The sequence below is a fragment of the Macaca nemestrina genome, chromosome X (genome assembly GCF_043159975.1).
Source record: "Macaca nemestrina isolate mMacNem1 chromosome X, mMacNem.hap1, whole genome shotgun sequence".
Taxonomy (NCBI): Eukaryota; Metazoa; Chordata; class Mammalia; order Primates; family Cercopithecidae; genus Macaca; species Macaca nemestrina.
The window spans coordinates 24572273-24597108 of NC_092145.1; the positions used below are offsets into that span (position 1 = coordinate 24572273).

Sequence of the window (24836 nt, forward strand, 5' to 3'; positions counted from 1 at the left end):
CACCCTATTCCCTTTTTCCCACTTCACTCCCTCCTTTTTCTTACACATCACTCCACCCCCTCATTTCTGTCACCCCCTTCCCTTTATCCCATGTCATCTTCTTCTCTTTATTCTACATCACCCTTTCCTCTTTATTTCTGTTCACCTCTCCTTTACCCCTTCAGCTCTCTACTCAGAGCTTCCCAACTCACCCCTCAAATTAAAAGAAAAAAAAACACAGTAAGCCATGAATATGCTGCTGTCACAATACAGATGTTTATTAATGATTAAATGCCAGAGAGGTTTTAACAATCACAAATCTTTGAGCTCAGCAGTTGTTACCCATTATATGATCAATTTCTATCCCTCAATACAATACATTCTTCATTCTATGGACCTTAGCAGTTGTTACCCAGAATATCAGCTGTAATTTTGGATGTCATACATAACCCATATCTGTGTGTTACCAGAGCATGTCCCAGAATTTTGTATTGTCCTGTATAAAGGAATTACAGAGACGATAGTTAAGAACATTTATAATCAGGTGACTTTAGCTACTTGGAACTATGTGTCCTTACCTAACTAGCTATTTTGCTGACAACAGGGTGTGAACATCAATTGTCTTTAATGCAGATCCAGGTAATAAAATCTAATTTTTCCTCTAACTTTGGATGCCAGAAACACTAATTAGATCTACACTTCAGGTTTCTCTGTTGGGGTGACCTGAGCAAAACTGCACAGAATTTTGGGAGAAGCCATTTGGCAAGCCATTGGTCTGAATAATTTGGAGGGGGAAATCCTAAGGCAGTGGAATTGCTGCAGGGACACGGCTATGCATTGGTGTGACATGATTTCGCATGAATTTTTTGTCAGTTGTCAGTAGGCTGACCTAATGTTCTAGCATGCCTCTTGAGGGCCTTTCCAACTGAGCTCTTGGGAGGAGGGTAGGAAAGTCAGGGAAATCATGCAATCCCATTTGGGGAAGGGAAAGCACCTCAAGATTTGTGAGGTTCCCTGGGAAAGGTGTTTACCACAAATGTCACATCAATTAAAGGGAAGTCTGCAGAGAGAGAGAGAGAAAGCCAAGATCAGGGGTAAAAGAGAAAGGCAAGGTAGTACCGGGGAGCTTGGGCATGATACAGAAACAGCTCTGCTTTTACCAGCTGAAGAGACCAAGCATCCCCAGTGAAGGGTCTGGCAGTGTGTTTGGAAGTCTCATCCTGACCCGAGCATCAGGTGGAACTCCCTCTTACCTTCAGATCTTTACCTTCAACTCTCTCCTTAATGTTTCCTGTGACATCCCAGATCTACCCCCACTCTTTTCCCCTGTCTGGCACCTTATAGAAGGAAAATCATCTAAGGAAAGAAGTAGCTGACGCCAGTTTTGTCCTCCTTCTCCCGGGGCACACGGAGCAATGGGCGGTCTTGCTCCAGAATGGGGAGGTTACCCGCTCCTTCCTCATCATCATGGGAACGGGCAGTGCCGGGAGGCACAGCTGCCTCCTCAGAGGAACCTGGAAAATAGTAACAATGTTAACTCCTTATGTTTCTAGACCTTGTACTTTGCACATCACCCAAGGCACTAAGACCTAATTTTGAGTTTCAAATACAGTATGAGGCAAGAAGGTAGGACAGGAATGATTATCCGCATTTGACATGTAAGAATACTACAACCTGACAGCAGAACACAGATCTCTGAATCTAGGACCACTGTGGGAACTGGGAAAAAAGCTGAGTTAGGAAAGAGAAAGAGTAAGACAGATACCCTGTGCTCAGAGGGAATGTATAATACTACCAAGGAGACGGGTAAGAGGGCGACCTCCTAATAACCTCCACCACCCTGCAAGTAACCTGACTAATTTTACCAAGCAAATGAGTAACAAAGCTAGAGCTGAAAGCTTACAGCACTGCATGGAAGAGAGAAAGCAGGTGTTGCTCTTCAACAGCTCTGGGGAGGACTTGTAGTCCATGACTTGGCTAGGCTGAGACTTTTTAAGGAGAGTGGTATCTACAGGGAATGCAACATCTGCATCTTTATGAAACTGAATTGCCTTTGGATTCTGAACCTCTTTAGAGTCTAAATCTTTAGGCATTGGGACTTCTTCCACATTCATGACTTCTTCAAGGTTGACAGCCAGGTCTTGTGGAGGGTCTGGAATTGTACTGAAAATGGAGACATCTTCAGTTTCTGGAGCCATAGTGGTAACTTCTTCTTCAAATGCATTGACTTGGTCTTTCTGATAATCTTGAACTTTGTTGCAAATTTGGGCATCCTTAGGTTTTGGAGCCACATGGAGAACTGAATCTTCTTCAAGACTGGGGCTTTCTTCAGAGTCTTGGTTTCCACCAACATCAGAGGCTTCTTCACATCCCGGAATTTCTTCAATATCTGAGGCTTCTTCGTTGTTTGGGACTCCACTCACATCTGAGGATTCTTCATGGTCTTGCATTTCGTCAAAATCAGAGACATCTTCAGGGCCTGTGACTACTTGGAGAGCTGGGACCTCTTCAGGGCCTGCAATTTCATTGGTCTCTGGGGCTTCTTCACAGTCTGGAATTTCTTTGGTGTCTGAGGCTTCCTCATCATTTGGGATTCCATCAAAACCTGAGACCTCTCCAAGATTGGGATCTTCTTCAGAGTCTGTGAGTCCATTAACCTCTGGAGATTCTTCATGATTTGGGATTTCACGTCCACCAGGGGCTTCTTCAGGGCTTGGGACCACATGAAGAGCTGAGACTTCTTCAGAATCAAGGTCTTCTTCAGAGTCTGAAATCCCATTTACCTCTGGGGCTTCATAGTCTGGGATTTCTTCAGCATTTGAGGCTTCATCATTTGGAACTTCATCAACAGCTGGGACCTCTTCAAGACTGGGATCTTCTTCAGAATCTTGGATTTCGTCATTATCTGAAGCATCTGCATGGTCTGGGATTTCATTGTTTGGGATTACATCAAGATAGGGAACTTCTGCAAGGTTAAGATTTTGGTGGTCTTCAAAATCTGGTCCTTCTTCTAGGTTATGGTTTGGGTTTTCTCCAGGGTTCAGGATTTCTTGCACACCTGGGGCTCCTTCAAGGTCTGGGACCATCTCAAAATATGGCATTTCTTCAAAGTCTGGGATCTCAATGAGTTCTGGAATTTCATAATCTGGTTCTAGAATATCTCCAAGGGAAGGATGATCATCAAAATTTAAAGTGCCATCATTATCATCATCATCATTTTCCTCACCAAGCTCTGGTATTCCTTCAAGATGTGGGCCCTGAATCTCAAAGTTATTTGGGATTTCTAGACCTTGAGCTTCCCCCAAAGACTACTCCTTGATTAAGATATTCAAATACTAGCTCTTCATCTTCCTCAGAGGACTCATCTTCCTCAAGGGGCTCACCTTCAGCAACGACCTAGCCTTCAAAAAGGGCCTGACCTTCAGCAAGGGACTGACCTTTGGCGAGGGTCTGACCTCCAGCAGGGAACTGACCTTCATCAAAAGGCTTGCTTTGAGCAAGGACAGCAGCCCGGGCTTCAGCAGAGGTTTCCACTGGATCAGAAAGTAGTGCATCCTCTTCCATCTTTATGCGTGCACTCCTGAATGGGAAGGATTTTGAAAAAGTCAATTTGTGTACTTGCATTACTTAATATAAGGATGGTCGGGAGTTGGAAAACCCCATAGTAGAAGGTGCTTCAGGCTAAGCATAAACAAACCCAAAAAACACTCACTGGATCTTCCTCAAGTTCCTGCGTCTGATAAAATCAAGCGCTTCCGGGCTGGACTTCCACACACGCTTAGCAACCTGCCTCTGAATATGGGGAGGCACCTGAGGGTAGAATTAGCAACATTAGCCATCATTACACAGCACCTTTTCATTTATACTCATCTCTTTCAGGTACCCAGTACTAAAGGTACCAAGGCCAGCTAATGTGGGAGGAATTTCTAGACTGGATGATTTTGTGGCTGCCTGTTTTGGCTACCCTTAAAGATGCAGGTACAACTGTGCCTTGCCTTGTGAACAGGAGAGGGATGTGTAAAACAAGTGCATCCAAAACTTGCACCTACCTGGAAGAGGACATCCCAGTTATCAATCATGGCACGGACCACATTGACAGAAGCAACATAGTGATCAATCCCCAGCTTTGTTTTCCTGGAGTCTCTCTTGCCAAACTTTCCCTTTTTCAGGAGAGCAGATCCAAACACCAAGGCCAAGTTGGTGGAAGTCATACGGTTGCCTGGGACCTAGGTAAAGGAAAGCAGAAAGTGATTGACGCTGAGGTAGTACTGGGAGTTGTACAAATGAATATGTCTCTTTTTATTCTTGTTTCTCTCTCTCCTCTCCATCCACCCTCTTGCTGATATACTCCCACATATGTCCCATACTACAGTTTTCACTACTCTTTCCCAGATCTTTTTACCAACTGTCCATCAATGCCAATTGAGTCCTCGCAGTTCTCCGTGATTTTATGCAGGGCCGTCAGCAGACGCTCCAGGGTATCACTGTGGCAGGGTGGCATCAGGTAGACCAGCAACTGCAGGGCAGAAAGCTGATCCTGGGGCTTTAAAGCTAGAGGAAGGAAAACAGGGACTGTCTCAGGGGGATGGTCCTGGCCACAGACTGATACCAAGGGAGGTGAGATTCTGCTTGAAACTTGCTGGCAGTTATGGAGAAAGTACCCAGGCATCTTGCCTTTGCTCATTTCCAAAGCATTTGAGCTCAGGAACTCTGAAAGCAAGAAGTGCTCCCATAAAAACCAGATCTCCTCTACAGAACCTGGTTTTTTTTTTTTTTTTTTTTTTTTTTTTTTTTTTTTTTTTTTTTTTTTTTGGCCTGAGAGGGCACACACATCTTCAAGAAGCTCTAGAGAAATATCCAAGCAACAGACTTATAATGGAACATTTTGAAATACAAAGAAAGTAACCCAAATAAGTTTTTTTATTAACATTTTATTTTTAATTGACAAATAGTAAGTGTATATATTCTGGAGAGGTTTTTTCATCTTCTTATGTTCATTCTGCCTTAGTTCTTCGAAGTCCTCCAGCCTGAGCTCTGTCCCTAGAACCCCTAGACCCCAATAATATTTCCTTTCCTTGCCCTAGTAGGGAGGTCAGAAGACTCACTTGCTGTCAGGAGGAATGACATGTGCAGATCATCTGGCAGCAGAGAGTCCTTCATGTCACGGAAAAACTCCTTGAGGAGTGCAGCCACATCATGCACATTCTGATTGTCATCCAGCACTACATCCAGACCTTGATCAAATTCTTCACGGAGCTAGGAAAAGGAGAAGACATGGACTATCTGCCTGGCCCACCAGGGGCTCCATCTTGGTCATTCCTTCAACAGGTTCCAGGCTTCAGTGGAAGTAGCTGGCAATATGGTGGGCCTGGGGGCTGCAAAGAAGACCCTGCTCCTCCCCCCACCAGGTAGTCAGGTCTATGGGGGAACCCCACCTCCTCCTGCTCTTTCTTATTGGAGGAACAAACATGTAAACATAACCAATTTACCTGACGCACTCTCTGCACGGAGTATTCAAGGGTAAAAATCCCCACTGTGCTTAAGCCTGAAAGAAAAGACCAGGAGATGCTAAGCATCTCTGAATCCCTTTCCCATGGCATTTCCCTTCTTCCCCCCACTCCCGCCCCCGCATCCCGACCTCCACTGGGTGTCAGGGGAATGTTATCCAAGCCCTTCATCCTCGACCTCCTTTCTCCCCCCATTTCTAGAACATCCCTCCTTTCCCTTTGCCTCCTTCCTTGATTTACCCATTTGCAGCACCCTTACCATGTTTTTCAATGAATTGGCAGCAAGCCTCAACAACCTGGGGGATTTGTTTCGCAATCGGATTGAGGCTCATCTTCCTTTTGGATCCCAGAAGTCGTTGGCCAATTGGAAAGGAAACTTTTGAAAGCTGCAGGGTCTGCAGCAGCAGGGCCCCGTCTTCCAGCTCAGCCAGGCTATCCACAGACACCGCACCCTGTGGAGAAATCCAGATTATCTTAAAATGGGCAATAAAGAGAGTCAATTAGGACCTTCCTGAGTACTGTATGTATGACATTCAGAACAAGATACATTCCCTTTGTGGCAAGCCAAGGACAGCACTTCAACATATTGTGTTCAGCTCCCCCCTGCCTCTGAGGGCACAGGCCTTGACCCTCCGGCCTCACATTCCTGCATACCTCAGGAGAGGCCCCTGCCTGAAACCTGGAGGGTTTAACTCACTCGACGCCCACGGCGAGTGAACTCCCGGGGCAAGGTGGGCTCATTCCGCCTGCGACTGAAAAAGCGCCGGATGCGGCCAAACACCCTTTGCACCACGTTTCCCCGACGACGGCCCGCAGCCTGACCGGTGGCTTCTTCAACCTGCATCGCGGCTGTTAGTTCAAGATGTTTGCGGCGGGTAAACTCGTTCACCAGGACCTCTTCCAGGCGAATGCCAAATGTCTTGAGTGATACAGCTGAGGAGCCACGGAGAGAAAGAATGAGAAACGTCAAAGCCTCGCAGCGCTTAAATCCGGAGGAAATGCAGGGGCTGTAGCACTCCTCCCAGCAACCACTCGCAGCCAACCCCACCTCTCCAGACCCGCAGCGCCCCTCCCTGGGGAGCTAGCCAAAAAGACCCCGCAGTGGTTTGGCGAAAGGACTCAGCTCCACTCAACCACCCCGACGAGGCTCGAGGTCCCTGCCTTAAATTTTCCCTGGGGGTGACTACCTTGAGGCAAAGAGGGCGATTTCTTCGGGTTTATCTGTGTGGGCTGAGTCCACCAGAAAGGTCTGAGAGGACCGTGCCAAGCACCTACAGCTACTGCGCCATTTCCTGATATCACCCCCTGTGGGGTTTGGGAGCTGAAGAGACTGTCTCCTGGGACGGTGGACGCCTCCCAGTCTCCAATAGCCAGGGCCACACTACACAGGAGGTTAGCACTCTATTTCTTTTCTAAAGAAAATACAAGAGCCCCCTCACCCCTCTGTTGTCCTCTCAAAATCAGAAACCACTTATCCAAGGTGTTCGGACGGTCAGTAGGCAAAGCTACGGGAAGAGAAAAAGAAAAGATACACTTACAAATAGGACTTGATAAGTGACTAAAATATCCCAACGCACTGACCTGCAGCAGAGGGAGGGGGTGGCAAAGAGGCGAGTTCTGTCCAGCGGGCGAAAAGTAATTAGCTTTCTGTGAGCCTCAGTTTCCCCACCTAACAAGGCCAAGCTTATCTCACTTGTATCAGACTCCAAGAATTTAACCAAACCAGACAATCTAATGCGCCACGTGCGCACCGCGCATCTTGCTACGCACCCGCAGTCCCTCAATACAACACTTAAAACATAAATTCCGGGGCTCTAAAGCCCCCAGATCACACAACAGGAGAAGGGAGGGAGGGGCTCTCCTGCAGCGCCACCGCGGGTGAGGGTCGCCAAGTTACCGCGGGCGCGCTCGCACCAGGTTGCCGTCGGCTCCCTGCGCTGCGGTAGGAGAAGCGGCGACACCTGGCTGTCCCCGCACTCCGAATCTGGCATCAGTGACTGCCAGCGGGGGCTCCTAGCCCTTTGCTTCACTCAATTCAAGCTGCGTTCGCCGTGTGCGCCTAGCGAAGCTGCCACCCCCAGCACTTTCCAATACCTCTGGGGCGCGCCTGGGTCCGCGCTACCCGCCTGGGCTCCGCTGCCAAATCCGCGCGCGTACCCCTGAGATTCCCTGGTGCGCTCGAACCTCGTCCTGCGCCGCGTCCTGCTCGCTCCCCGGCAGCCAGCTGAGGTGGGCAGCGCTGGCCGCGCACCTCCTGCCGCCGCCCCCGCGCCCGCACCGCCCTCCCGCTCACCGCCCGGCTAGGAGCGTCTCTCTCTCACACAGTCTCGCTATCTCCCTCTACTCTCTGTCTCTCGATCGCGCTGTCTTTATCTCTCCCAGTTCTCTCCAGAGTGTCCCTCTGCGCTTCCGTCTCGCTCTGCCTTATTCTCGCACCGCACCTGGTGCGTCTGTCTCTTCACCGGCCCTCTGTCCACCTGTCTGTCCCTGATATCTGCCTTCTGTCTTACTGCCCCTCAACCCCCAGCCTTCGACCAAACTCAACTAATTTTTACCCCTTCCGCAATTCAACAAACAGCCTTCAACTCCGGCTTCTTCAGTTCCCCAGACGCCAGGAGAACTGACCAAGTCCGAGATCAGGCGTGAGCCCCTCCCTCCCTCCTAGACCCCTAATCCGCCCCGTCCTGCCCGGAGGGTCCACTCTCCCGAAGGCGAGGATGCCACACTCCGGGGTACAGCTTACCTCTGTTAGGTTTGAATTCGGAGAGGAAATGTCTGGCCACGAGTTCGTGGTAAGCAGTCTCTTGCAGCTTCAGACGCTCCAGCTCGGAGAGGCTGTGTATTGATACCATCTTCGTCCTGCGGTCGGGGTTGTGTCCTGGGGCTCCTCCCAAGACACTCACTAAAAAAATGAAGGCGGACAAGAACAGCAAAGGGGGCATGATTCTGGGGCACAGTGCCCTTGCTGCCTTCAGAAAAGGAATGCAGCCACCCATTCTGGAATCGGATGATTATCAAGGCTGCATCATCCAATTGTCACTGGACCTGGTGGAGAGAACTATGGGGGTGGGGGTAGAGGGGGAGGGAAAACTGGGAGGCGGCTTCACCCTCAAGCAGAGCAGCCTCTGGTTGCTTTTGCTAAAAAAGAAAAAAAAAAATTCAACTTCAAAAAATCAGCCCTTAACAGATAGTCCAGGAAAAAGAAAACCTAATTAGAAAAAAAAAGTACGAAGAGAGAAAACATGAAGAAAAAATAAAAGAGAAAAACATTTTTTAACAAAAGCACTTTGAAACAAAAATTAAAAAGTATTTTCCATTAATTAATCAATTAGAATGTTTTTAGAGGTTTTTTTTTTTTTTCTTTCCCTGATGGTACTCGATGCTGTCCAGGTTGGATAAAAAGGGGACTTTCATCTAGGTTAGGAGAGCTGCAAATTCATACAAGTCTTCCAGAAAACAAACTGAACACGAGGGTCTAGAGCCAAAAATCGTCCCCAGGCCCTTTGACCTAGTAACTCCCCTTCTAGGAATCTATCCTAATAAAATCTTCCTACAGAGAGGGAAAAGCATATCCACATAAACCATAATAGTAACAAAAAAGGGGAAAAAAAGTTAGCCCAGCAATGATATTAGTTACATAAATTTTGTAATGGCCACAGTATGGAAAAATTATGCAATCATTAAAGTGACATTTACAGAGTTTTTAAACAACAAATACAAAACACAGAATTGTATTAATTTTGATTGCAACTATGTGAAGAAAAGCATGCATAAAAATAAGACTGAAGGAAACTCACCCAAATGCTAACAGCATTTGCATTAACTGGTGAGATTTTGTTTGCCTGTTGCCTTTTCTCTATTTACCAAACTTTGTACAACTTGATTATATTACTTTTTCATAAAAAAATCATTTATACCAAAACCAACAAACATCATTTCCAGACCATTTCTAGTGAGACTCCTTAAACAGAATTGGTGATCAAAGTGGAGTCTGTCTTAGCGTAATGGTAAAACCTATTTTATATGTGCCTTCTCCATGGTGCCCACTATCTTACACTACTTCCAGACTACAAAGCATCCCCCACGGGGTATGCCCCTGCACCTCACACAGCATCCTTTCCCGCACATTCTCTATTACTCATTTGTTCATTCATTCCTTCATTAAAGAAAAAAAAACACCTGCATTAATTGCCCACTTTGTGCCAGGCACCAAAGATTCAAAGGATGAACAAGGTGATACTATTTCTTTTTTTAAAGATTTAACAGTGCAGTGAAGGAGATACACAGGTTAGCAACAATTTACAAAACCTTGTGATGTTAGACCTCCAAGATATAAACAAAGTATTGTGAGAGCTGAAAGGAGAAAACATCTAAGTTTGCCTGGAGACAGAGGAGGGGAGCGTCCGGAGAGAACAGCTTGTGCAAAGGAAAAGAGATACGAGAGAGATTGTCATATTCTTGAAGCTGTATAAAGGGACTGGAAGGAGATAAATCTGGATGGGCAGGGATGAGATCATGGATGGCCCTATAAGCCAGCTTAAAGAGTTGGACTTTTTCCTGAAGGCAATAGGGTTTTAGGCAGGGAGTGAAAGAGTCAGGGTTGCACCTTGGAAAAATCACAGAAAGCCATGAAAAAGCCTGTTTTGGGTAGAGAGCTGGAAGTAGGTAGATGAGCTAAGAGGCAAGGGATATTGACACAAGTCAGTCTCACTAGGGCTGGAGTAGGGGACGAATCTCATGGATGGAACTGACAGGGCTTAGGGAACATCTTTAATTGCAATGGAAAGAAAACAATTTAGGATAGCTCCCAAGTTTATGGTTTGGGTAAATATGGCTGGTTCCTGATAGAGAAGATAATTCAGGAGATGGGGAACTAAACCTTTTGCCAAGAAAGGAAGTAGTTACATACTACTTTACTGAATGTATATTTCCCATGGAATCTACAATGACATTCTATATATGATTTGGGGGGTGGGGAGCTTAAATTTCAAAGATCACGCAATGCAGCTTTGAGAGAGAAAAGTAAGGGTTTATCATGCAATAATCTAAATAGATGAGCTATCCTCTGTCCAAAAAACAAACAAACAAACAAATAAACCATACCTTGAATTTTGTCTCCAAAACTCTTTTGCCCACTTTCCCTAATAGCCAGGATCACAGATGTCAGAAATAGGTGCAGTAAGAGAAAAGATGAGGAGTTTTCCTATGGCTTTTGAACTAAGCCAAGAGGAAAACACCTAGCATAGTTATTAAAGCTTCAACTGCAAAGCTCCATCCCCTGGACCCAAAATGAACACCTAACCCCAACCACCAAACTGCAACTTGCAAAGTGACCATTTTAACCAAAGGCACATGCATTTAACCACAGTTCCAGACTAAGCCTCTAGCAATCCCCCATTCAAAATAGCAGGTCCAGAGCCTATTAATCTAGGGTCTCATTCTGAGACACACAGCCTAGCTGTGGCTTAATTTTTCTAACATTACTCCCCTCTTCCCTTTCCCCAATCCAGATGTCTTTTGTACCTGTCTTGGAGGTTCAGTTATTTCTTCTTATCAAAGCTTACCAGATCTGATCATCCAAAGAGCAGAGCTGATTCTTTCACCCAAAAATAAGATGAAAATCAGTCCCTTCTCTCCCCCAAATATAAGGTAAGAACAAACAGTAAAATCCCCAATCAACAACAGCCCCAAAAGGAGAGAGAGAGAAAAAAAGCCTTTGAGAGATGAGTCAGCCTAGATGCTTACAATTCCGAAGGAAATCAAAGGCCTTAGAATAAACCGTTTGTCATTGCCTCCCTGCTCCAGCACACAGGGCTAAACTTAAGAGCAGTTATATGCTACAATTCTACCAGAAAAATTGGCATAGCCTTACTTGCTTTCAACCTTCTCAAGTTGCCAGTAGCATACAATACAGAAGCAGATTTAGGAAGACCAATGTCCCCAGACAAGAAACAGATGGGTGGAGTGGGGAGGGGGAATGAGTAGGCAGGCTTTAGCACTATGAGAGAGGCACATAACAGGTTCTTGAGGTTTGAATACTCATCCTCAGGCCTGACATTTCAAGCTGAACACAAAAGGAGGCTCCCTACAGGAAAGAGGTGCCAAGAGACCTCTCTTGCTCCAAAGTGTTTTCCCCTGACCTCTTCAGTATACCATGGCACTAGCCTGAAGTGACCATGAGATTCAAAAGGAAGATGAAAGCAAACCAGCTCAGTTTCAGTCTAGAATTTAAAACATTTGCAGAAACACTATCTTTAGACAAATACCTGTACTGGTGTTAGAGCCAAATAGAACTGAGTTCAAAGCCAAGCTCTAGATTTCTTAGCTGTGTGATCTTAAGAAAGTCAGTTGAATTCTCTGAGTCTCAGTGGTCTTCTCTATAAAATGGTGAAATGACACAGTATCCATTTCAGTGGTTGTCTGAGAGTTGAATTAATAATATTATGTGTGATATTTAGCATTGGTTTTTAATAAACACGTTAATATTGAAGGTTCTTTGCATAGGGCCGGAGTTTACAAAAAAAAATCATGTTTCAAAAGTAATTACATAAAATTAGAATTTGTATCAATCCATTGAACAACCTACTCTGTTCAATCTCCACTAAATTTGAATTATGTAAAGAGATCTTAGGAGATTTTGAGGAATAGCTCTTTCTTCTTCATTCTCCAATTTCATCAGAGTCAAGTATTTAAAAAATCATCTTATAAAATTTAGAAAAACTAACTGCATAGGTTAATATTTCAAATGTTATTATTCAGATTAATAAAATGCCTGTATGTCTCAAAATTTGTTTCTCTTTCAAACCATCCAATTCTACATTGTCACTAGCAAAATACACACACACACACACACACACACACACACACACACACACACACATGATTTGATTTGGATCAGTAAAGGGGCAAGAATATTAGCAGATACCAAGAGAAAGAATTTGAACAAAGAGCGGACAGGCACAAATCAAGTTTCCATCAATACAAAAAGGGGAAACACACTTGAATGGCATCAAGCCTGTTTCTCACATCCTCCCAAAATGCATGGCACACAGATGGAGAAACAAATTAACGTCAGAAAGGTTACCCACTTCAACATTGTGAGGACTGAAATGGTTTCAACGAGGCATAAATCTACAGCCTTCACAATTTGGACGACTAATTTACTCCATTGCCCCCATCAAATAGTTAGGAATGATGCAGTGCCTACTAGTAAACACCTATGAAAAAAAAAAAAAGCAGGGACTGCACTGATGCCATGGTTTAAATCCTTATAAATTAGGTACTTTATGGCATCACTAGAATTTTGTTCCAAGCCTCTGAGAGTGCCTCAAAGTTTAGGAAATTGATAGTGAATGGGGCTGGGTGCCCAGAAGGTACTGCATCTACATTACTCAAATGACTCCAGGCAGCGGCAATGGATAAAGATATCCCCATTAATATATCACAACATGGGAAAGAGATATGGGTCTCTATATGAAAACATTTGGGCACCAATTTGGTCTGCTGACACATTAGCTTATTCATCCCGGAGCGTTAATGAGTTAGCCTTAAAGTTGTTATCCCATAACCTCCATTTCAGCAAAGGCTGCTGATGCAATGAGCAAAATGGCTCATTTTATAAAATGTGGTGATGATGCTCCAAGATAATTAAATCTGGGGACAGCGTTCATCAATACATTGAGTCAGCCCATCATGTTATAGCAGGTCATAAACTAGAGGTAGTATTACTGTTAAAATATATGGAGAAAAGCCCTGGCTTCAAAAAAATAAGAAAATTTCAGGAACATTAGAATATTAGAATGTTTCAGAAATAGGATCTTAGCCATCACCTGGTCCCAAACCTCCATTATACAGGTCAGAAAACTGAGGCTCACAGAGAGACAGGGGTTTTCCCAAGACCAGACAGCAATTTAACAGCAGAGCTTGGACAAGAACCCAGTTCTCTTCAGTCTCAGGGCTCTTGCCATTGACGCACTCATATTTTCTTTTACTAGCTGCAAGATTCTGCATTGCTAAATAAAGAAATCAAAACAATACACACATAATCAAAGCCTGATTCCATAAGCCAAGGGAGGTCATATCTGACGGCAGGCAGCCACCACATATTACAGCATCTTTGTAAAATAAGTACAGTCATCATTCCATGGAACCCTGTTTTTAAATTTTATTGACGAAAGAAACAACTGAAGCTCAGGATGGTGAAAGACATTTTTTTTTGCTATAAACATCCCAAAGAATAGTGTAAACAAGGCAATGTGACATCAAGTACACCAAGATATAGATATTCTCACTATTTATCTGCAATATGTATCAGGGTGCATAATAGTGTTGGCATCATAAGCTGTGTCATGCATATCATTTTTTCCCCTTTTGGTTGCTCCTTCTATTACATTGTGGTGGAAGAAGTCAAAAATAAAATGTTCTATCAATAGGAGGTAAAAGTTTTTAATGTCTAATTTGTCTTCTGCTTTTCATTTTCTTAAAAGCTTTCCATATGTCCATTATCTTCAGACCCTAGCACACAATAGGTGTTCAGTAAGTGTTTGTCAGGTGAATCATAGGATTATAAGCTCTTGAGAGTCTTGTAATTAAAACAGCTATTTGTGATTCATGAATAAATGAATCATGCCACTTTATTCTTACAACAACCCCTGGGAAAGAGGTAGGTTGGATATTTCCTCCCCATTTTACAAAAGCAACAAACTAAGGCTTTGGAGAGGCTGTGACTTACCTAAAGTTGCACAAAAATGCCATGGAGGAATATGATTTGGGAACCAGCTGTCCCTTCCTATCCCCAGCTCAAGCCTTGCCCTTCCCACCAAACCATAGCAGTTCTTGGTATTCATCACCAACATCTGCTGCCTAGAACTTGGAAAGTCTAAACCAAGACTACCTTCTTTCCTAAGGATGTGGCTGGATTTTTGAGATATTTTTATACATTGCTCTGTGCCATTCCTTGGGAAACGAAGATAGAAAGAAAGATAGATACATGGATATGTATGTATGTGTGTGTGTGTTTATATGTGTGTGTGTGTGTATGTGTGTGTGTGTGTATATATATTTACAGGAATAGTATTTTTTTTAAAAAAAAACAAAGACTATTATGAAAGGTAGAGGAGAGGAGTTGACAGAGGAGAAAGACACCAAAAGCCCTGTGTATTCATCTCACTACATTTCTTACCCCAGCCCACCCCCAATCTGACAGCATGGTATCCTGGCAAGGTCCTGAGATATAGACTGGAACTTAGCTTCAAATTCCAGCTTCGCTCCATGTAAGTTTACACACTCACTAACTATTTGACAGAGAGCAAATTATCTTGCTTTTCTGAGCCTCAAATCCATGACCTTACAAAATAAGAATCATGGTACTTTTAAGTGTGGCTGTGAAGATAAAATAAAAGATAGGGTAGAATGAAAGTGTTCTCCAAAGGGTACATTACTATGCCAAGCAAGCAAGCAAGCAAGGTGAGGAATTGCCCTCCAAAATACCTGAGAGCCAAACTTGAGGGGAAGACTTAGCAGAAGTGCTACTATCTGGAATGAGGCAAATAGTGTCCCCTGCTGAAGAATGCCTCTGTATCACCCTTTGAAGATGAAAATGGGTACTCACCCACTGTCAGCAGGAAGCACACTTCTAGATGGGATAAGATGAACTGTATCTTCACTGGGTCTTTCATGAGCAGAGATGCAAAGCAGCTAACTGTGTGATATGTGGGGATTAGTCTAGTCTATGCAATGTAGATAAAAGCTAACTGGCCAACAAAAGGGATTTAGTCCTGAACTTTGGCTTCCTTGGCACAGTATGGAAGCCACCCAGGCTAGAGATAGTGGAGGGAAGGGGAGAGCCATCTGGAGTAGAAAGCCCCCATTCCTGCCCTGGGATCTTGCAGCCTAGTCAAAGGTCACATAAATGTCAAGTGTCTGAAGACTATCAGGAAAGGCCCATGGGTCTAAAATCATCCTTCTCTGCACTAATTTAAATATGTTTCCTTTCCTTTTTCTTTTAAGGAATATTAAGAATTGACTATTTCCCCAGGCCCACCAGCACTGGACAGATCCCTAGTCAGCTCTAAGTTTTTAGTTTGCACTCTGTAAATTCTGATTCATTCTTCTCATCTACCTTGCCTCTCAAAGCTTCCCTCTTTGAGACCCACTGCCTTTCAGACACACACACACACACACACACACACACACACACACACACACTCCCACTCACAGACATCCATGTACATGAACATACAGCCTTACACTCTCTTACATATTCATTTTCCCTCTCTCTCTCTCTCTCTCTCACACACACACACACACACACACACACACTCACACACACAGAATTCCCTTCTCCAATGTACTCACTACAAGAGAGGGAAAAAGGTAAATGAGACTTAATTAAAAGGAGGGTCATCAATATTTGCCTCTCCAGACCACATCTGTGGCTTCTACAGAGTGGGCATAAGAAATAAAGGACTGATGGGGACACTCCCGGAAACCATCTGAACAGAGACCATGTCAAAGAAACCTTCAGAATAAGGAAGTTCTCAGAATCCGTGCTGAGAGCTTCTTCTCCTCCATCTTTGTTCCCCTACTCCCACCCCCTCTATTCTCCTTTGATTGTATCTTCCCCAACGAGCATCCAATTTTCTGTCAGTTTTCTTTTCAAAATCCTGTCTGAGTGGCTGTCATAGGGAACTGAGGCTGTGGGAGATGTTTTTCCCTGTTTTTCATGGCAGGAATGGTATTTTAAAACTACATTCAAATAAGCATATTTTTAAAAATATCAATATCTATCTGTCTATCTATCCATCCATCCATCCATCTATCCATCCCCATTCAAAACTGGACCACTCTCATGGCTATGACGCAATCAGAAAAACCCCTAGACCAGGAGTCAGGAGGCCTCCTCAGTTACTAAGCAGCTGAGTGGCCTTGGGCAAGTCAGAGAGCGTCTCCAAGCCCGAAACATAACTGGTATAATTTATTATTATTCTGTTTATCTAAGGGCACTGTAGAGACACAACTCTCACGTCTGCAAAGTCCTTGATTCTTCCATAGGACTTAGCTAACTCCGGGACACAGGGCCACACGGCTGCTATTCGCAGTTGAAGAGAGAGCCCCCACCACCGCAAGCCTTCCCAAGGGCCTTGGGGCACCAGAGTGCAGGGGACTGAGCCTATCTCCACCCCCGACCCTCCGCCCGAGCACCCGTCCCGCTGCGTGCCCTCGGCTCTGAGCTAGGGACAGAAGACTGTGCACACTCTGTGCCGACTATGCGCCCTCCGCCTCTCGGGGTTGCCCAGGGTCTCTGGCTGCCACTGCGCTGCAGAGTATGGCCTTTAGGCTAGGTTGGGGTGCGCTGCGTGGGTGCTGCCCCTGGGTAGCTCCAGGCAGCGCAGAACCTGTAAAGTTAAACAAAGCCCCGCGGCGCGCGGAAACCACTCTCTGCTGCCTGCCCCGCTGAGGATTAGAAAAATTAAATCTTTTCTTGCGCGCTCTTACGTTTAAGACATTGAACGCAAAAGCCTGGGCAACTTGTTCCACACTCTCAGGTCTCCTCTCCCTCCCTCACGTCGGGCCTTCCACGTGGAAGTGCCCTCACCTCCCTCTCTCACCCCGCAGTGGGCTGCGCTCAGGCCACTGGTGCCCTACCCCTGCACTACCTCTTGGCGAGCCTCTTGGTCCGGCCAGGGAAAGGCTGCGTGACCTGCTCGACAGTCCGGCGGGCGACCGCGGCTAGTGCTGAGAGGAGCTGCAGGCACTGCGAGCGCTTGGCTCTGCCGCTCAGATTCCCCCACTCTCTGGAAAGCCTGCCGCGGTGGGGAGGGGGCTGATTCATAGCAATTTTCTACCCATCAGCCAGCTCAGTGCCTTACGCATACCTGTTTGCTGAATTCCCTGGGCCACTCCCACTGGTTCTCAATGTACCCCACAATCTTCTCTCCCCTATTCAAAGCAGAGCTTTCCTTCAAGATTCAGCCAAAGGGTCCCTTCCTTCTGAGTGCTCTGAATCTCCCCTCCCCTGGCCATACCACACAACCTCACGGTACAAGTGAAGGAAGAGCAGAAATGGAGGTTCAGATGGTTAAGAAACTTACCCAAGGACACAGCTAATTAGTGGCAGAGCCAAGATGAAGGTCCTGTACTCCTGGATCCCAGCTCAGCACACAATTTGCCACAGCACTTTGCTTCCCTTCTGCCTTGACTGGTGTGGCATTTGAGGGCAGGGGACATTCTTTGTTGGCCCTTTGCACACAAGGACTGCACATGGAATAGTCCTTTCCCCTCCTTGCCTCACTCTTTCTGCTCTTTGTTTCCCCTTCTTGTCTAGGGCCTCTGGTCTTCCTGTCTAGGGCCTCTGGTCTTCCAAACTCAGAGATAAAAAGGTCATTTTGTTCAAAGTTCAATGATCAGCAAGAACAAAACAGAAGCTGACTTCACAAAGTCCTCCATCGACCTGGATGGCAATGGTCTCCCCCCCCACCCCCCCTACTATATTCTTAATTTTTCATGTACTGTTTTCTTTGCATATCTAGGCACTTGGAGAAGTCAGAAGGCCATCCACACCTGCCCAAACCATCTTACCTTTTAATACCTCTTCCAAAAATACTCTCTTCTAAACTGCAGCCCACCAATCATATATACAAGTCAACGTTCAACCAAGCAAAAATATATAACTTACAAGAGCTAACTATTCTTATCTGATGCAACAAGGGCAATATGGGGTTAGAAACAAAAGATCTTCAGTGGGAGAATTTCAAGTACACAGTTACACCCCCCCAGTTGAATTCTCTCCTGTCTTGGGCCAAGTAAATGCACAAGGGACAGTGTTGTCAACAAACAGGGACAGAAGTGGAGAAGAAAGAGAGAGTCAAGAATATAAGAGACTATGGGTGAGCCCAGCAAGAGGGAAAAATGGGGAAGTAGAGCCTTGGCAAAGGAGAGAAGGAAGAAAAAGGAAGGGAAAGGATAGAGTACAGCTGCTGGCTCCAAGTATAGCTGCTGTGGAAGCCCAGGCAGACATGGACTTACTCTCCAAAAGCTCGGAGATATGGCTCTTAGGTGCCTGGATTGGAAATGAGATCCAGAAGCCGTGTCAAGTTTCACTTATCCTCTAGTAAAGAGAGAGAGTGTCTGGCTCTAAGCAGCACTGGTGGCACTCTTTTCAATTTAAGTGCCACCTCACCATCATTGCTACCACGATGAGGCCCTTGCTCCCCCAGAATTAAATAAATCTTACCCAACACAGGAGTACAATTTGAATACTCAGGACAATTTGCCCTTTCACTGAAGGAGAGGAGAGGAGAGGATCTCTCCCTCTCCTCCTGCTGTAAGTGGACTGGGTGCTGCCCCTTTATACATTCTAGAACACCAGATCAGTAGAGGTGGAGAAAGGGAGGGAGCAGCAATTTGAGGCTGGTCCAATTTGTCCCTGGCATCCCCTCTTTCTCTCTCTGTCTCTCTCTCTCTCCCTCTGTCTCTCTCTCTCCCTCCATCTCTCTCTCTCTTCTCTCTCTGCAGCCCCTCCCTCTGGCCCTGGAAGCTCTGCTCCCCTTCCTCACTGCAGCATCCTGCAACCAGCACCCTCCACTGTGATAAAACACAAAACATTGGAGTACATCTTTCTGGTGATGTTTGCTTTTCAATGTAAGATTTTAGACCTATATGCCAGGGAAAATCTTGAATTGAGGTGGGAGAGGGTGTCGCCGGAGAGGAAAAGAAAACCCACCCAGGTAGCTGGCAACATGGGTTGGTATTGGGGGCAGCTGGGAGACATGATTTGAACCCGAGTACATAGGGATCCAATTTAAGCAGAGAACTGGCATACTAGAAGAGGCTTGGATTACAGGGATTGTCTGGTAACATGCATACACAAAGACCGCATGATATAGAGAGAAGGTAGATAACTAAATATCACTCAGCCTCAATTTTCTCAACTGCGAAATAGAGAAATTAGTGCTCCAATACTACCGTGGAGAAGAATGTGTGAAATGACATAGGTAAAGTACCTAGCACTTACCTTGCCACTGAAGCCCGGAGAGGGGAAAATAACTTGCCCAAGGTCACATAGTAAGTAGCAGAGTCAGGATTGGAACCCAAGTCTCCCAAACATTCCCCTCTCCAGGAGGGTGCCAATGCTATCCTTGGGGACTTGGTTGTGGAACTGGGGAGGTAGGTTAGGAGCTGACTTTATGCATATGAATATAGATGTTCTATCACTCCGTCCTAGCCTCAAGGGCTCAGGCTCCTGCCTCATTCCCCCTTCTCATCATCACTCAGGTAATCTCCTCATGCCATCTTGGACTGATTCATTGCCACTTTAGCGCCATCTCTACCACCTAACTGAGGTGGTGACTCACCCTCTAGCTGGCCAGGGCCTCTGCCCTCCAGGAAAGAGGCTTTCTTCTTAATTGCCTGCAGAAGCCTCAGCCGCAGTGAAGCAATGCTCTTCCAGGCAGGCTTAGAGGTGGAGGGCTTTGAGGAGGAATGGAATAACTCTTTATCCAAAGCCACTGCCCTCCATCCCTGCAGTGCCTAGGGTCCTCTCTTTAGGTTCCTTGTGATAACTCCTCATGTACCCTCAAGTCTCAATGTTTCCTAGGGATTTCAACCAGGACATCGCTTGCTGCCTGTATAGAGCTTGCACCGTGTGTCTGGCACAGTGCTAGATGCTGGCGGGACATAAGTTAACAGGAGACATTCCTGGCACCCAAGGAGTGCTCACAAGAAGTTTAAAAATATTAATGTGGCATCTTGGTAAGAAGGAAAAGAATACAAGTGGAGGTGAGTTAGGAAGTCCTTGTAAGGAGGGGAGGTGACGGGCAGAAGAACCTCACCACAACTCCAAGGACTGGAGGTGTGACCTGGATTCTCTTGTGGCCAGTGAATGGCATCACCAAATCATTGGTGCAGGCATTTCCCTTAAACACAGCATATTGCAAGTTAACTGAACTCCTTCCCATCCTCTGTGTTTCTGGCCTGGCTTGGGGGCATCAGCTGGTGGCCATGTCCCCCCTCCCAGACTCTAATCCCCTTTCTTTTAAACTCCCATATCTTTATATTTTTGAAGAGGGTGGGAGAAAGAGGGAGGGAATTGACATCCTCTGTATATTAACTGGAAGAAGTATGGAGAAAGAGGGAGGGAATTGACATCCTCTGTATATTAACTGGAAGAAGTATTTCACATATGTCACTTACTCTAAGCCTCACAACTACTCCACGACCTAAGCCAGCGACTTGCCACGTTAGTCAGCTAAGAAGTGGCAGAGCTGGGATTCGAACCTATAAAGAACTCTGAAGCCTGGGTATTTCTGCATGACACTTTACATAATGCGCCACGGAGTAGTGGGAGGGAGAGGTCCATCTCCCTTTCCCTTGCTGTCCATCTCCACAGAAAAGAAGCAAGGGGAGGACAGGAGCCAGAACGTCATCTGGCCGCGGAGCATTCCGGAGTGACCCCCGCCGCCACCACTCACATAGTCCGCTTATGGAGGGAGGGCACCTCAGAGATTCTCAAGGGGGCTGTGCCGCCAGAACCAGACGTGCAAAGCACCTTTAGCGATTCTATCGCCCCCTGCCGCCGGTGGCGCCCAGTCCGAAGCTGCTGTTCTCAGGAGGGCTAATGGGCTAAGAAAAGAGCTCACCGACTGACTGCCTGCCCAACAGCTGTCACGAGCCAGTGCTAGGCTGCAGACAGCCTTGCCAAATGTGGTGACATAAGCGGGAGGGGGGAACATTTAGAGCGCCCTACTATGTGTCCAGCGCGGGGTCAGGGATTTCTAATAGCCATTGCCCTTTACGTAGAAAATGTGATGCTTTGAGAAAGAGTGAGCTCTCCATTAAGAAAAGTCTTCAAGCTAGATTAGAACAGGTTTCGCAAAAAGCTTGTCTGCCAGTCTTAACTCCTTACTTCTTGAAACCAATAAAGCTCTTCACCCTTAACAGTGGCCAGTTCTCTCCAGTGGGGCGTGGGGTGGGGGTGCGGGTGTGGGCGGGGGAGAGAAGCACGTGTCCTGGCTGAGGGTGGGGGTACGGAGGGGGGCAGAGGTCAAGGCAGTGAAAAGGCCAGGGGGAGGGTGCCGGGAGGAGGAGCCTCCGGCGGGGTCGACGGTGCGCTGAGTCAGGGTCCCCGCTGAGCCCTCGCGCCCGCTCGCTGATTCCCCAGACCTTCTCGTTTTCCTGGGTTCTGCCTGCATTTTCCTTGGACCGAACTCACTCACTCCCTTTGCTTGGGAATGGGGAACATGGGGGCAACACCCCAGGTCAAAAGGAAAAGAGCTTCCGTGCCCGCCCCGCCTCGCTCGCTCATCCCCCCTCCTTTTTTCCCCTCCTCTCCTCCTCGCCCCCTTCTCTTCCGCCCAAAGGGAAGGCGGGGGCGGGCTGTGTGTGTATGTATGTATGCATGTAAGCGTGTGTGCGCGCGCGCGGGTGCGGTAGATCTGTGTGTGCGTTCGGTGTGTGGCCGGGTGTGGGGGGGTGTGTGAGCAGAGCACGTTTTAGCTGGAGTGCTTGGTGTGGTGTGTATTTGGTTTGCGCTTTGACATGCAGCATGTGTTTGTGTGTGCACGCTTATAGGTTGTATGTTTTTGCCCGATTATAGTGGGATTATGTGGGTGCGGTTTGAAGGTGGGTGTGTGCTGCTCCTGCCGGGGTTTGTGGTCGTGCTGTGGTGAGTGCATATGTGTGTGCAGTGTGTGGATGTGTGTGTGCCCGTTGAAGCTTGTGTGCATGTGTGTGGTGTGTGTTTATGCTTAGATGCAGTGTGTCAATGTGGGTTTACAGGTGGTGTTTGTTGGAGTGTGTAGTGTGTGAATGTGCTCGTGTGCAAGATTTCTCTGTAAGTCAATCTACTTGAGGTGTGTGTTCAAAGGTTTATGCATGTGAGGGTGCGGTGTGTGTCTTTTGGTGTGATGTTCTCATGTGTGTGGTGTGGACGCATGTGGTCAGCTTAAGTGCTTGGATGAACGGGTTGTGTGTGTCTTGAGGGCGGATTGCCGCATAAGTGTATGGGTGCGGTGTGTGAGAGTACAGGCTTGTCTAAAAGAACCCAAGTGACCGTGTGTGTGGTTGGGGGCGGGGACGAGTGGGACGTTGGGCTGGGACTGAGAGGAGAAAGGAAGTAGGGGCCGCGACCCCCGCAGAGGTGCCCGCTGGTCTGATCTTCACCGTGGGGGTTCGCCTGCCCGCCCACCTCTGTGGCCAGCTGGGGCAGGGTGTGAATTTACCTGACTGCTTAGAGGAAAGAAGAGGAGGGCGCCGCACGTGATTGGCCAGGTAGGGCGCCTAGGGCGCGATACAGGGGCTGGTGGGAGTAAGCTGGATAGATTCTTGGTCTCTGACCTGACACCCCTCCCCCGCCCAGGAGATCCCAGTTGGTGCCTAGCTGAGCCCAACTATTTGCTCAGGGCCTGGCTGTTTCACACCTTTTTGGCTTTGTGTGGGCAGATCCAGTTGCCTGGAAGCCCTTTCCCCTTGGGCCTTGTGACAAACTCCTACTTATTTTTTTAAAACCTAACTCCAGAATCACAAAACTTTCTCTGCTCTTCTGTGCTTTTCCCTCTCAACTGAGGGCTCGCTTCTTTGAGCCACCACAATTACACCCTTCATACTTCTCATGACATGATCATACATAACTGCAATCATTTATTTCCCTTTTTAAACTCTAAACTGCTGTAGAGAATACCTGGTATGTAGCAAGGATAGTTGTAATAATACTAATAATGTTGCCATTTGTTAAGTACCTACTGTGTACTGGGCATTGTGCTAAGTGTTCTGACATGCATTATCTCCTTGGGTCCTTACAATGATCCTGTAAGGTAGATAGAGCTATAATTATTGCTATTTTTACACTTCACACATCAGGCTCAGAGTAGTTAAGTAATTTCCCCAAGATCACACAGACCCTAGGAGGCAGAGCTGGTATTTGAACTCAGGTCTACCATATTTCCTAAACCTTTATTACATACCAGGTGGCTTTACTGAGAGTCCCCTGATTCCTGCTAGACATTGAAGTTTCTATCAAACATTATCATTTCCCTACAAATCTTTCTTTCGAGTTTACTGACAGCACCAGGAGTAGTCAGCATAATTACTTTCTTTGTCTCCCAGACAGCGGGATACTTTCTCCACCTAATTACCTGCTTTGTTGATACTTCAAAATCTGTAATTACTCTAGGCACAAGTGCACCTCACTAGCTCCAGTTCTGGGAGCTCTCCATAGGCTGGTGCTGAAAGAAAGAGTTGAAAATGAACATTTTCCAGCCATAGGGTCAGGGGAATTGGGTATGGGGGGAAATGGAGGTGAAGAATCAGGGTGGAGTAAGAGAATCATTTCACAGCTCCCCCAGACCCATTTTTACAACATCACTACCAGAAGTTGGTATATGGCAAATTTCAAATAGAGCAAGCATCTCCATACCAAACTGCATGTAGAAAAACAAGCAGAGCTTCTCCCTCAGAAAAGATTACTGAATGGACCCCATTTTATATTATTCATGAGTCGGGGGGCACTGCACTTTCCTAATGGGGCTCATGCTGCTCTAATGTCTTCCAAGCAGCCTCATCTGAGAAACCCAAATTAAAGCAATACATCGCATTTTGGGGAACACATTTATAGGGGGGCATGATGTCATCCCAGTCACAGCTAAAGGGCCTCTGGAAGCACTAGCTCCCAGGCTCCCAGCTTAGCCCCCAGGGAACCAGCCTAGACTGCTGCAAACAGGTCAGGGGGTGGATAGAGAGGGACAATTCAACAGTGGTGAGTCACTTCGCCACTTTTCAGGGGGGAAAGTGAGAAGCACGATTTAAATTGCCACTGTTATTATTGTGCCCTTTCATCTGGCACAAATGAGCCTGGTGCGTGGATGAAAAACAGTTGGAACATCCATAAAGCTTACCCCCAGCTGGGCCTGGGTCAGCACCTCATCCTGGGTGGGCACAAAAAGCATTGCCCAAAGTATTCTGTAGCCAGAAAGTCTCCTTTTTTGGGGAAAAGGGGAGCCTAAATACATCAGTCTTACTCAGGCAGGGCATAGACCACCTGAAGCCCCTTGGTTTCATTAAACTGAAATCCATACAAGGTGTTCAGGCAAACTTTGGTATCTCCTAGCATCTGGTCTCAGATGCTCAGCTTTCCTGCTGCTGTGGGGCCAATCTGACACCTCCTCACTCTCCTCTGAATATACCGGCTTCACTTCCACCTCCTTACAGCTGTTCATGTGAGGCCTCTCTTCCTCAGAGGGTCTGCCCCTGCTTCTCAACACCAGCACACACACATACGCACACATGCATAAACACATCACTAGACTACCCATCTAAATCCTGTTGTGTCAGTTCCACTTTGGTTCATAAAGACCA

At 46.5% G+C, this 24836-nt stretch overlaps 1 protein-coding gene across 5 annotated transcripts in view; it reads right to left on the reverse strand.

Moving 5' to 3' along the window:
* Positions 1 to 231: 231 nt before the first annotated feature.
* The window catches only part of LOC105481443 (Rho GTPase activating protein 36), a 31541-nt gene continuing 6936 nt past the window's right edge, over positions 232 to 24836 (reverse strand). Inside the window, exons 1-12 of one of the 5 annotated variants that reach the window (XM_011741071.3) lie at positions 11359 to 11422; positions 8230 to 8388; positions 6926 to 6991; positions 6184 to 6419; positions 5746 to 5938; positions 5469 to 5524; positions 5085 to 5235; positions 4382 to 4530; positions 4029 to 4205; positions 3692 to 3789; positions 3453 to 3559; positions 232 to 1493 (exon numbers count right to left, since the gene is read on the reverse strand). In XM_011741071.3, coding sequence (XP_011739373.2) covers positions 1336 to 1493; positions 3453 to 3559; positions 3692 to 3789; positions 4029 to 4205; positions 4382 to 4530; positions 5085 to 5235; positions 5469 to 5524; positions 5746 to 5938; positions 6184 to 6419; positions 6926 to 6991; positions 8230 to 8388; position 11359 — 1551 coding nt within the window. In that variant the 5' untranslated portion in view covers positions 11360 to 11422 and the 3' untranslated portion in view covers positions 232 to 1335. Of the gene's footprint in view, positions 1494 to 3452; positions 3560 to 3691; positions 3790 to 4028; positions 4206 to 4381; positions 4531 to 5084; positions 5236 to 5468; positions 5525 to 5745; positions 5939 to 6183; positions 6420 to 6925; positions 6992 to 7580; positions 7685 to 8041; positions 8061 to 8229; positions 8389 to 11050; positions 11125 to 11358; positions 11423 to 24836 lie in introns of those variants that run through there. The other 4 variants (XM_011741066.3, XM_011741065.2, XM_011741070.2 and 1 more) reach the window with 4 other exon arrangements.